Source organism: Equus quagga, chromosome 8, assembly GCF_021613505.1.
Source record: "Equus quagga isolate Etosha38 chromosome 8, UCLA_HA_Equagga_1.0, whole genome shotgun sequence".
Taxonomy (NCBI): domain Eukaryota; kingdom Metazoa; phylum Chordata; class Mammalia; order Perissodactyla; family Equidae; genus Equus; species Equus quagga.
In genome coordinates this window covers 78,413,949-78,427,202 of record NC_060274.1, presented here as the reverse complement: position 1 = coordinate 78,427,202, position 13,254 = coordinate 78,413,949, and the positions used below count along the sequence as shown (strand labels likewise).

General features: G+C 40.5%; 1 protein-coding gene across 6 annotated transcripts in view; it reads right to left on the bottom strand.

Moving 5' to 3' along the window:
• DNAH11 (dynein axonemal heavy chain 11) overlaps positions 1-13,254 on the bottom strand; it is a 295,116-nt gene that overhangs the window by 100,439 nt on the left and 181,423 nt on the right. For all 6 annotated transcript variants that reach the window (XR_006889759.1, XM_046669559.1, XM_046669561.1 and 3 more), the window contains exons 55-57: positions 12,930-13,091; positions 4,542-4,775; positions 641-787 (exon numbers count right to left, since the gene is read on the bottom strand). Coding sequence is in view for 5 of the 6 variants with exons in the window: in XM_046669559.1 (XP_046525515.1) it covers positions 641-787; positions 4,542-4,775; positions 12,930-13,091 (543 nt within the window). In the remaining variant the exon portion in view is untranslated. The remainder of the gene's footprint in view (positions 1-640; positions 788-4,541; positions 4,776-12,929; positions 13,092-13,254) is intronic.

Below are 13,254 nucleotides of genomic sequence, written 5' to 3'. Positions count from 1 at the left end.
AAATAAAATACCTTCCATTTGTAGCTGAAGTTGTGGTTAAAGACAACAGACGTTATGTTTATTTCAGAATAGCTGGAAACTCCAGTACAAAGAGAGCAGAATCTACATGATCTTAGAAGTAATTGTTTCCAACAATAAGACGTAATACAGAATACCTGGGCCTCAATTGAATCAGAAAGAACAAATTTAGCTTAGGATTTAATAATAAAATCAAGTTATGTTATTAAAATGCAAAATTGGAAAACCATCTTGCAAAGTGATGGAATGGGCTTTGTTAACAATTGAGTTGTTCAATTTGCCTAAAAACTGAAAACCTTTAGAAACCTCAGAGGTGACTTCCTGACCTTTACTGTATTACAAATAGGCCTGATGTTCAAGATCCACATCCATTATATGCTTGAATGAGCTCAGTATTTATTGTTCTTTCATATCATTAAAAGAGCTAAAAGGTTGGGAAAATGCATAATGTAAAGAAAGGTCAAGTGGTAATCGTGGTGTGAAATGCTGTTACATGTGTAACTATAATAATTCTTTAGATTTTATGCTCCCTGGAGAGGAAGTTGTTCAAAATTGTTCACCTACAAAGGTTTATTTTGTGCTAAATATAGCTCAGCGCTCTAAATGGTGGAATGAGCCTGACCTTTCGCTCCTCTGCATCGGCGATGGCCTTTTCCCGGCTCACTTTCTCTGTCTGAAGCCCGATCTTTGTGATCAGACCTTCAGCATCATGATTTCTCAGGTGCAACTCAGCTTCTTGAGAGGCAAGTCTGGCTTTTAGATCTCCCACCTAAGGGAAAAGTCATTAGTTTGAAGTCACTTGCATTGAGAACAACAAATATCAGCTATAGCTTATTTTTTTAAAATGAGTTCAGGGATCCCTAACGGTTTGTATCTTGCATCTGTTTCCACACTGACTTGACTTTAGTCCCATGTGCAAAAATGCAGCCCCATTTTTTTCCCATATAGTAACAAATGGAATAATGTTTTCTAACAGTTTAGTGGAAAATGTCCTTAATTTATGTCAGCCCCAAATAGACGTTTATCTTCTCAACAGTCTGTGCGGTCAGGGAAGCATCAACAGCAGTTCCCCCCTCCCCCCAGCACATGTCACTGAGCACATGTCACTCATACCCCCTGCTTTTCTTGTCCTGTGCAGTTCCAGCTCAAGGCAGCAGAGGCCATGGGATGACTTGCTTGGTGACAAGCTGGAGGACCTATGCCTTGCACCTTCCAACAGAAAACTGCTGGAAGCTTCAGACACGTTGAAGACATCCATATTCCTTGGCTGTTACCAGTTTACTTAATGAGTTACTTATTTTGATTGAAATGTCCACAGACACGTCTTATCTGGGCCCACAAAATGAGAAATGGCCCTCCTGATTTTTTTCACCTCATATGACATTCAACTTCATACCTACTAAGAAGGCCAAACCACAAGTGCCCTGTGGGGATCACTATGGTGTGGTCGAAAACCCAGTGAGCATCCTAGGTTTGCATTCCTCCTCTCAGCCCCTCAACTAAATAACTTCTCACAGCTCTTGAGGAACTCCATCATTCTGAGGCATAAACAAATTCATCTGCTCTAAAGAATGATTCTGTGCATTTTTTCAGTTGGGATTTCATGAGGTTCAGAGGGCACCACTAGGTTCCTGAATCTGAGGATCAGGCAGGAAAAGCAGAAGTGAAGTGCTAGAGAGAAAAATGTGACCCAGCTCTCAGAAACACATGAAAGCAGCTTTGATATCATGATCATTAACTCTTCATTCCATTTAATTTCTAGAAATATAAATATTACTATTTTTTAAAAAACCATAGACGCAAAGAACAATCATAACCATTTATTCTGACTCAATCGCTAAAAGTCCTTCAGTGATTTCTTCTCGCGGAGCAACATCCCACTACTACATCCAAGGACTCTCCTAACCCCCATGTCAAAGAGTTTGTTTACACTCTATGTAAAGGCATGTTTACCACTATGACAGCTCCCTGGACTAGTATAGTTTAAGCTGGGAATGATTTCGTAGGCTCTCTATGAACTCAGAGTAACAATGTACAGTGACATTTGCTTCTCTGTTTTTTTAGCCATGTGAAAGCAGTCATATGTTAGACCATAATCAAAAGATTTCTCCAAGAGACTAGGTGGAATCTTATTTGAAGCCCCAATTTCAGTTTCTAAGGAAGCTTCTAGGTCTGAAATATCCAAAGTGACTCAAGCTCTGGATGCGAGGGCTTATCTATGAACTAAGGCTATCTGTGATGACCTAAGCTGACATCTAGAGTGGGGATATGTGGCTATAAAAGGGGTTTACAGCCTTATTGCAATAAATGAACAGTGCTAAGCTTTAGACACATATCCTAGAGGACACAGCTCCAATGTGAAGGCATTCGGCTCCACACACAAACTGATCTGACACTATAAGGCTTTCCAACCATCCACATAGAAAACTATACTTCCTTTTCATAATAAATTGATTAAAAAACAACTCTTCAGGAGCTATTTAATATTCCAACTACTCTTGATATTATTAAGGGCATTACATGCACAAATTCCTAATGAAGAGAAATCACCAGTGGTCCTTCAATCAAGACTTCACATACCTTCTCAGACTGGCCTGTTGTTTCTAGCCGAGACAGGGAGACGCAAAGCAGCCCTGAACGTGGCTGACACCAGGAATCGGCTGTCCCTTTCTTTCTTCCTCTTCCCCACCCTCCGGCCCATCAACACATAACTGAGATGACTATTAAGAAACCACAGATCTTCTCTCTCTCTTTTTCCCTATGACTGAGATGCTGCCACCACTGGAATGAAATAGGTTGCTACTCCACATGCTTTTAGCTCTGTTATTTGGGGAGAAAACTCTCTAAGTGTGGCAGGGGCCACTTTTTCTTTGCCAAGGACTGCCCTACAGTATTGACAGCTCAGTTCAGGTTCTGACAGTTCAGGTTCTGTCTGGGACATCATTCAAAGGGACATAAATGCTCTGGGACACAGATCTCCTTCAGTCATCTTCTGTTAGCTTAACAGGAATCCTAGGAAAGTCTTTACGAGGGAAAAAGGTCTTGGTTTAAGTGAGATGGAATTGGAGTGACAGGTAGAAGGAAGAAAAAGGAAAGAAAAAGAAGGCAAAGAGAAAAGAGTAAATAAAATGTGTATAAAAATGAAGAGTAAAGAAAGATATTCTTTGAAAGGTAAGGAAAAGATGCACAAATATGGATATACTCTTTGGGGGCTTCCCAGAAATTACTCTTCACATCACTCAATCCTGGAAACCTCCTCACTCTGGTTTCTCTTTCCCAGTTGTGGTCCATCTACTCACTGCTTAGCACAGATCACAGTGTTTCACCAAAGAGCCATTCCCAGTAGAGGAAATGAAGGGGTAAAGAGGTGGGTGGTGTTTTGGCTTAAGAATGCTTGAAGGACATAGCCAGGGAGGCCTCAGAGTGAAAGGTACCAACGTATGCTCCCCCAACCAGGTTGTGGCTTATTTCTCACTTAGGCACAAATGGGCCACCCAGCACTTTTGGGGGAAAAACTGGCCCAATCTCTTGAAGGGTATATGAGAGTATAACTTGATGAACACACTCTGAAGACACCTATTACATTTCTGGCCTTGAGGTGACCATCAGACAGAATTTTCTTTCCTCCAGCCCTAGAGCCTGGCTGGCTCAGAGAAAGGCTGGGTCATTCCCCAAAGTCTCCATATTCTCTTATGCTAATTTTTATTTTGGCCAGTCAGAGAGAGCCAGTATGTGACTATGGACAACACACGGGCTTTAGAGTAATACAGATCTGGGTTCAAACTCCAACCTCACTGACTCTTGGCCTTAAATTCTTGAAGCCTCATATATAAAATTACAGTAGCAATACATACTTCTTAAACTTGTTTGGTTTTTAACAATGAAATTAGATGACATGTGTACAGACCCACATGATTAACACTCTATGCTAATTCTCTTCTGATTTACTCCTAAAGGTCAGAGCTACTGTCCTTGGAGGTAGGAGGGGCCTTATGACCGAGGATGAAGGTAACACTGGACACTTTCATCTAAAAGAGATGGTGGCTAAAAGGAGCAGATCAGACACCAAGGTCAGAGAAAATTGCTATCCTTAGGGACCCCCATTGCAACAATCCTCATCACGTCATCAGCCAGGAAATGATGCCCTCACTGTGGGTTGAGAATCTGAGACCAAAAGGGATTGTAGGTCCATCCTCATGTAACAAAATTCCTGACAATAAGCCGAGAGCACCAAAGCAGTCTGAGGCAAGAGGGCAAATGGCTCCCTTCAACATCTCTTCACTTCCTGCACTGAGGCAGGCCCACAAGAGAAGGTCTCTCCCCAAACCAGCTGTGACAGAGTAACTGGCCAATCCTTTTGTAGGCTTAGGAAAGCAGGAACAGTGTGTTCTTTGTGTCACTAAACTATAAATTTTAGCATGAGGCATTTTAAATAAATGGGTTGAAATGCTCCTTAAAAAGTAAATATTTTTTTTATTTTAAGAGCATAGATTTCACTCAGTAATCACACACCCTGGCCATACCTGAGAGGCTGTGGTTTCTAGTTTCTGGATGCCATTCACCAAGTGCTCTTTCTTCTGGGATACTTCATTTTGTTTCTTCTTCAACAGATTCTTAAACAGTGATATTTGTTCTAGAAAACTCTTTGGGGTGGCATAGTTGTGTCTTCTCTCATTCTGGTAATATCTGGTACTCATTTCATTTACGCTAGTGTGAACGTGTGCCATGAAAAGGCTAATAGAATCTTTGTCCAGTGGCTGAAAACACAAACATTGCAACTCATATGAAATTCTCTCAAGTTAAAACAAAAATGCAATTTACAAAACAGAAGAAAAATCAGCAAAATTATACAGTAGTTTTTTTTTCTAAAAGCCAGAACAAATTACAGTAGGATCTAGGAAAAGTTATTTAGTCTTTAAGAGACAGCCACAGGATTAGAGAGATGACAATAGAGCATTCAGCTTTAGTAACCTCCTCTTGCCAAGTAGGGCAAAGGATCTTTATGTGCTCCACATATCAATCCCCAAAGCCAACATACGACACAAGCACGGCATTTCACAACTTGATTTTTATCTACCAAGTGTGCAAAAGAGAAAATGGAGAAATTGAGTCATAGTATTCTGAGAAATATTTTTGGTGTTGCTTTCAAATTAAACTTTAGTCAAAGAAAACCAACAACCCTGCAGTCATTGAAAATAGAAAAAAGCTGAAACTGAGAAATACACAGTTTTATAAGAACCCATGTGAAAACCAACTGGATGGTAAGGTATAAAAGTCACTGCTTCTGGAAGAAAAATACAATCACTTCTATTGTCATTTGGAAAAACCCCCACAAAAACACAAACGAATAACTCCCCTTTCAATTACTGGAGAACCCCCACTATACATTCCTTCCATTTTGTCCTCTATGACTTCTGAAGTAGTTTACTTTTTAATTTGTGGAGTCACATCTCCCTCATTTTAATGGTTATTTATTGCATTCTGTACAAGATGAACCAGGTTCAATTAATCAAGGGAAGCCTAAAAATCAATTAATATGAATTAAATGAGCTACACCAACTCTTAGGAAAGTCACACATAATTTACCAAAGTGTTGTCAATAATGCTCAGACATCTTTGGGAAAATTACACACAAGTGGCTGGTGATGCAGTTAAACGTTTCAAACCTGCACCATTAATATCACAACCCGGGGTGCGAGGAGACAGGCCAATTCTTGTTGGTGAAAAACAACTGCTCCTGAGCAACGTCTAAACACTTAGCTTTCCAAAATCCTGAAAAATTCCTGAGTGGGTTTAAAATATGGACATATGGGCTTATTTTGCATATTAAAAATCCATCTCACTAGTAACTAAAATACTGTTTTGAAAGCAAAAGTTAAACAGAGAATGATACAAATCCTGAATATTCTTCCTCTCTACTAGATCCAAGACGTATGCATATAACCAAGTAGTGGACTCAGAATATAAGTGTATAAGGAAGTTCTACAACTTCATATAAAATCATATGCCCTTGGGAATTTTATTTTTAAAAGAACCCAACTGCAATATGAACATGAGGAGAAATTCACCTCTGTCCTGTGTTGTTTTATGTGAACTAAAAGTGAGCACGTATATTTCTACAATATAGATAAATACTTCCCCAGCCAACTGCAACCTCCTTACAGGGGAGAAAAAAAAAAAAAGCCCCTGGCCTCTGCCCAACCATGATCCTTATGAGGAGGCTCCTGGGCTGCCCTGAAAAGCTCTCTTTAACAACAGTTTCATTTGTAAATCCGCGATGGAAGAAGTGGTTTCCGGTAGAGCTGGAAGTGGCCTGAGACAACTTGTCTCAATGGGGCAAAATAACTATTGTTATCGGGCTTAACAAAATGGCACAGCATGGGAGACGCGCAGAGCCAGGGAGCAGCTGGTTGTAATTCACACTGTTTTTCAGAAAACTCTAATCGTTCCAGAACAGACCTCTTTGATGACTGGTCTTCCCGGCATTCTCAATTTGTCACTTTCTCTTATGATAAGGTCAGTAGTGACAGCACTTCCTGACATTAACAGCTGTGGCTTTTAAAAGGGTCATTGTAGAACTACTAATTGCAGTAATTTCATTAGCATAAATTATTTATTCTGCCATTCATTTATCCCCAGTTTTCTTGGCGGGGGGGGGGGGGGGGGGGGGGGGGGGGGGGGGGGGGGGGGGGGGGGCGGGGGGGCGGGAGGAGCTGGCTGCTGGTGCTGCCGCAGTGATGGCAATGCAACGCTGTATTTTTTACTTGTAGAGGCTCGAGTGAAAAGCATCATTCCTGCTACACTGGGCCCCTTAATGAAAACCAGTGGATCCCCTTCTGTCATCATTTAACAGCCAATCATGCTGAAGGCAAAAATAAAAATAAGCAGAGTGCCAATATCGAATGGTTCTAAATCCAAGGGTTCCCCCCCTAAGATGCTTTGGAAAACAATGCTGTATCCAACGCACAATCAAATGCAAAGATGGAACTGCTTTTTCCCCACATTAAGAAAGTGTTTAATTACTCCCCTCTCGGTTGGCTCACCGTAAACACAGAAACATAAACAAACCCTGTGACTTGGTGTGACAGTTCTCAGGCGGTGGCAGTCACTGCCACACCAAGTACCCCAGCCACCTGACTCTTAAAGCAAATGCCCAGTATGTCCCTGAGGTTGAAAGTGACAGCAAAATTCATATGTGAGCCAATACCCAGAACTAAATCAAATATCATGTTATATAGGATTTTATACCACCCCAAGACCAGTGAAGAAGACTATACTGGTCTGTACTTTTGAATTGGGACTTTCAAGAGTATTGTATTCAAGAGAGGGAAGGAGGGGAAAGGGGGGCAGACAAAAAAAAAAAAGCTGTTTTCCTTTCAAGTTTAACTTGGGATAATTTTTGTAACATATAACGTCATATACCTACAGTCCATCTTGAAAGGTTTTTCCAGAAATTACTTCTATGTTAATTTGTTTACAGCTCTATTGAAGGATAATTAATATACAAAAAGCTGTACACATTTAATATCTATGTTAATTTTTAATAATTCCAAACTGCTGAGTTATAAAATCTACTATTTGTACTTTTTAGCCCCTTTTGGGGTTGGTAAAAGTGAAGAACATATTAATTAGATACTGTGGTTGTAAGGTTCGTTTATTAAATAAAGAAAATTTAATAACACATAAAATGAGCAGTATTGCATTTGAACACCTCACGTAAGCAACACATAGTGCTGGCTGACTTCCAAAAAAGATTCTGGTGGCAGCCATGGACATGAGGTCCGAACCTTAGGATCTCGGTTAGATTTCCAGGTCTGTAAAGTTGGGCCAATTATTGCATTCTCCACACTTCCTCCTGCCCACAAAATCAAAGGTTAGACTTTGTCACTCTTTCTTACTCTGTTTCTTTTCTTCCTTTCCTTTCATTCCTCTTTCAGAATAGTCAAACACCTGTGCAATTGTCAAGAGCAGGGTTTAAGACTCTGGGCTCCGGTGTCAAAGTGCTGACGGGCCCGTACCTGCTAGTGATCTTGTGCTTTCGGCCTTCATCCCCTCACCTGTTCAACAGGGAAACCAGTGGTGCCTCCTTGAAGGGTTGGTGATCAGAGGTGAAAGCAATGCTAATAAATGCAGGGCAGGGTTACTTCTACTGTTGGTGGTGATAATAGTACACCAATAGCAGTCGCAGTAAGATCACTACCACCACACAGAGCAAGTCACAAGTGCTAAATGGAGCGCCAAAAGCAGTTTTCTACATCGGATGCTGGTTTTTCATTTTTGTTTATTACTTTGGTGAATGCATTTTGTTGTTAGTTGGCTTGTGCCTTTAAGTTTTTGTTTTAATTTTAGAGACCAAGTCCTGGTCAAAGGCAAGATCAAGTCCAGCATAAGCCAGCAATCTTCCAGATGAGTTTCCAGTCATTGAATGAGGTAGCGTCAACGGTTCTCTGACAGAACATTAAAACAAAGAAGCGACTGAGGGAGGGAGCAGGTCAAACAGAACTCAGCGACCCTCTGACAGCAAGTGGACAAGGAGGACAGGGTGGAGCTGGTTCTGGTGAGACCAGCACTAGAAGAAAGCCACAAAACTACAGCTTGGAGGTAGTGACACCTCCATCTGATTTAGTTAAATTTTCAGCCTAACGGCACATCCAGGTCCCTGGGCAGCTATAAAAATTAGATCCTACTTTTGAGGTGGGGAGGATTCCTCAAGTTTACATAACTGCAAAATCCCTGGAAAGCAGCACTCTACTGCTCTTTTGCAATTCTATTCTAAATTTGATTAACATGCATAGAGCAAGAAATGTATGATGGACAGTATACTGGTGTGCATGTGTAAAGGAGAAAGAGGGTTGAAGAATGGAGAAGGATATTAACAACCACTGGGGCTTTTTCACATCTATTTGGATATAGGCTTAAGCCAGGATGAGATTTAGGCAGATTCAAAATAAATTTAGTAGGGGCTGGCCCCGTGGCCTAGTGGTTAAGTCCAGCACACTCCGCTTTGGCTACCTGGGTTTGGTTCCTGGGCACAGACCTACACTACTCTTTGGCAGCCATGCTGTGGAGGCAATCTACATACAAAATAGAGGAAGACTGGCACAGACGTTAGCTCAGGGCAAATCTTCCTCTGTGAAAAAAATGTAAAAAATAAAAATAAAAATAAATTTGGTTGCATTTGTTTTTAAAACGTCTTGATCTTTTAAAATGACTTCGGTATTCCTCAGGAAAAGGCTATTTTCCCCAAATTCACAGAATTTCTATTGCACAAAGTTATCTTTCTACTTTTCTATTCCCATCAAATAATTCTAATTTATATTTCAAAGAAAAAACTGTACTAAAAATCACTAATGGAATTTCTGCTAACGTGCCTATCACTGACAAAATGTTTACTAGGTTTCACGCTTGGCCTAACATTTTGAAAAGAACCTAGAGACCACTGAAGAAATCACTCTTTAAATATAGCAGTAAAACAACTTTCCTGTTTGAGTGGACATTTTTCACGATCAGTTTGGAAAACAGCAATAAAATATGCCATTCATGTTACTCAACCCAACAACAAGTTCTGGATTGAAGAGGTGGCAGCATGCGGAATAAAGTCATTTCTTGAAAAAGCTAATGACACTGAGCTTGTGTAATTATTTAAAATTCGTATCACATCAAAAAGACAAAGAATTTTAACTTGCCAATTGGCCAACATGCCTGAAAAGGATGGGCTCCTCCATCTTGCTCAGATCTTTACTCTACTCCTTCCAATGCAAATCTCACTCCTCAGTCAGAGAGCTCATCTTTTCATTTCCATTCAATAATTTCTCCTTTCATCAGGCCTTGCTTTCAAGTATGTCTATTATTCATTATGACTTGAAAAGCAAAAAGACTGCTTGTCCTTTAACATGCATTTCTCCTGCCTTTTTTCTTGAACGTTCCTAACTGAGACCCATGCACTTCTCAGTAATGGTTCTTCCCAATGATTTCCTCAGTGTCTTTCTCATAGTATTTGCAACCATATTCCCTAGGACACCCACAAGGCCTTGCCTTTTCTCCCTCCTTACACCGTGTCCTCCCATCTCCATTTCCAGATCTCCTGTGAGGAGAGTACATTGACACAAAGTCTTCAGATAAATACCCAATGGTACTTAAATGTCAAACTATTTTGGTCATTCTGTCAGCTGTCATTTAATTCAATATCAGGTAGAAAAGTAGCATAAACATTTACTTAGACGCAGTCAGCCCGCACCCCTGGGTGCTGAGTTTGTACTGATTGAAAATTATATGTCAACACACACGAAACTGCTTGCCTTTAATGAATCCTTTCTCTGTGGCTAAAGGGGGGTCACCTTGTATAAGTACCTTAGACTCAGCAAATGAGGCCAATAATTAAGAAGTACCCAAATTACACTGATAACTTTCAGTCTTAATGGTAGAAATTAAAACAAAGAAAGCGATTAAATTAGTGCTCATTCAAAAAATTTAAAAGCTATTTTTGACCTCCCCAGGAAAGGCACCACCCATTTTTAGGAGAACATGGACACGTAGCACTCTGAAGTATAATTATTCTCCTGAGCAACAAATTAGGAAGGTGGGAAAGTTAAATGAGCACACTGCACTGAGATGAAATCATCTGGCTAATTTGTTTCCAGGCATAATTCAGCTCAATAGAAATGGCAAAGTGCTTTTTAAATTCCTATTTGGCACTCAGCGTCCTATAGGAGGCGTCATGGTACCACCAGATAGAGCTTAGCACCTGCCAGGAGCCCTCTGGACTTAAAATGATGCAAGTCCGGCCTCATCCAGCAGATGTCAATGGTCACTGGCATATCAAAGCTCCTTCAGTAGCAACTGTTTTCCAAGTGGCACCTCCTGGGACAGGAGAAAGCTTCCCCCAGAGCAGCAAAGGCAAGGCACTTAAGAAAGTGCTGTGCCCAACACTAACTTAACCCAACCTACCAGCACCTGTTTCCTCCCACTTGAGAAACTGACATTAAGCAACACAGTGCACTGGCCCTTTTCTCTTCCTTACCAAACCACCCTGATAAAACAGAATTTTGCCACTAAAAGATATATACTGGCTCTCACCCTCTAATAAATCGGTATTTTGAACTCTTCTTGTAATTATCAGAAGACAAAATACTGCCCTACATAATTCCAGTAATGCAGTGAACCTAGCGATAGCTTAAGAAACATGTGTTAATAATTGTGACCACTATTTGTCATATTTAATGGTTTTCCAGATTTTAAAGAATAACATCTTTCTAGCGGACTTTACCTAATGCTAGCACTAGTCTCCATTCAATGGGGCTCCTTTGACTCTTCAGGAAGACATGGAATGGTGAGAGTAATGTTTCAGCCAAAAGTCAATCACTCCTGGGAGTGTCCACCGCTCTACTCCTCCGTTCTTGAGGACAAATTTACATACATTTCCCTAAATATCAGAAGTGCTATGCAGTGCCCCCTGGCTGGTGGAAAAAAGTGAAAATTGCTTTAAAAAACGGAATCATACTTTACTACTATTCCCTCTTACCCAGAAAACAAGTTGTTGCTTTTTTTAAAGGTCCAGGAAAGTGCATTCAACATTAGGGGTGAGTGTAGAGACAGGCAGGAGAAAGAACTTTCCAGATATGCAAAAAATAGTGATGAGTATTCTTTTCATTTAGTTATAGAAATGTTTGAAGTGAGAGAGGAAGTATTTGAATGTCGTAAAGCCTTTATCATATGCAAATTTTAAATGCCACTTGACAGTTCTTTCCTGGCAATCCAGCAGTAAATAATTAGATTAATAGGCATTTTAGGAAAAGACAATAAACTATATACAATAAAGCTATATATTATACATAAAATACATATATAATAAGAAATAAGCAATAAAGCTACTTGAATACAAATACTTAAATACATAAACATGCCCAGATTTCTAACCATCTGGCCACCAAAAGATAGAATATTCAACAAAATGTTCAAGGCTTGCTTTGGAAAAGTGGCAGCCATGCCTTTGGGAGTAAGGGATGCCACAGTGGGTTGTCCCTGTTCTCAATAAACTTTCAGCTAGAAACACACATCACTCCTTACATATCCCCAATTCTATTTTTGACTCTGAGAATCACTTTCAATGTGGGACCCATTCTAGGCATCTTTTTGCCTCATCACTCAGTGGAATTAGAAAACAAACCTCGCCGGGAGGTCTCCACAATCGCCACCCTTCCAAACTACATGATCAGAAAGCTGCTAGATACAAACAAAACTGCATTCGAGGCAGTCTGAATGACACCTTCATATTTACATTCCTTTTCCCTTTGAATGTGAACACTTGAAGGTTTTCTGCTTTTTTTGGTTTCATGCAACCATTTTAAAATGTAATAGGGGATGCAAATATCAACATAATCAAATGACAAACATAACCTATAAAACATAAACTCATAAAACAAAGTGGATACATTATTTGACCTGGGGGACGGCTGAATTTATGGGGGCTGATTTTCAATACTGTAATGAGAAAAATCACAATGAATTGCATTGCTTTGTTAAGATCCAGCATTGCATGGCTATGGGCGGGTACTTTTCTGTTTCTGTTTTTACTTGCACATTTAAAGGCTTGAGATTCAGTAAGCCCTATTATGATTCAAGTAAGCAATGATGCTGCCTTCTGGTGAGTCAGTGCACGAGTGAGAACACGCTCATGTGCTGTGTGTGAGTGTGTATGTGCGTGTGTGCACACATATCTCAACCTGGTGCAAAAAGTTCAGCCATCATGTTCCTAAGAATGTAAACTAACAAAGACGATCTTATCATTTTAAACAAACACAACTTCCTGATAGGAGGTGTATTTTGGAAATTACTTACCTATTGAGGACTTTTGCCTAGAGTGAGTGTGAGTGTGAGAGTGTGTGTGTGATTCAGAGGCTGACATGGCATACCTCAATTCCTTTGGTTTCCTCAATGAACCTCCTGCTGACTGAGACCAGAGCCTCCTGTGGCCATGCGTGAAACCAGTCAATAGCCGTGCAGTTAACTATGGCTGGGAACTTCCGAGCTCTAACTCTCAGCGTGTGACCAACCGGAGAGAAACACAGAATGATCTGCGGAGACATGGGGGCAGGGCAGAACAGGAGGATGTTGAGCGAGCAAAGAATTACACTGCAATCCTAGACAATGTGAGAAAGTAGCGCAGCCAACCGTGACATGAAACCATCCTCCAGCACCGCAGAGTGGAAGCAACATTAACCTCCTTGCTCATCAAAG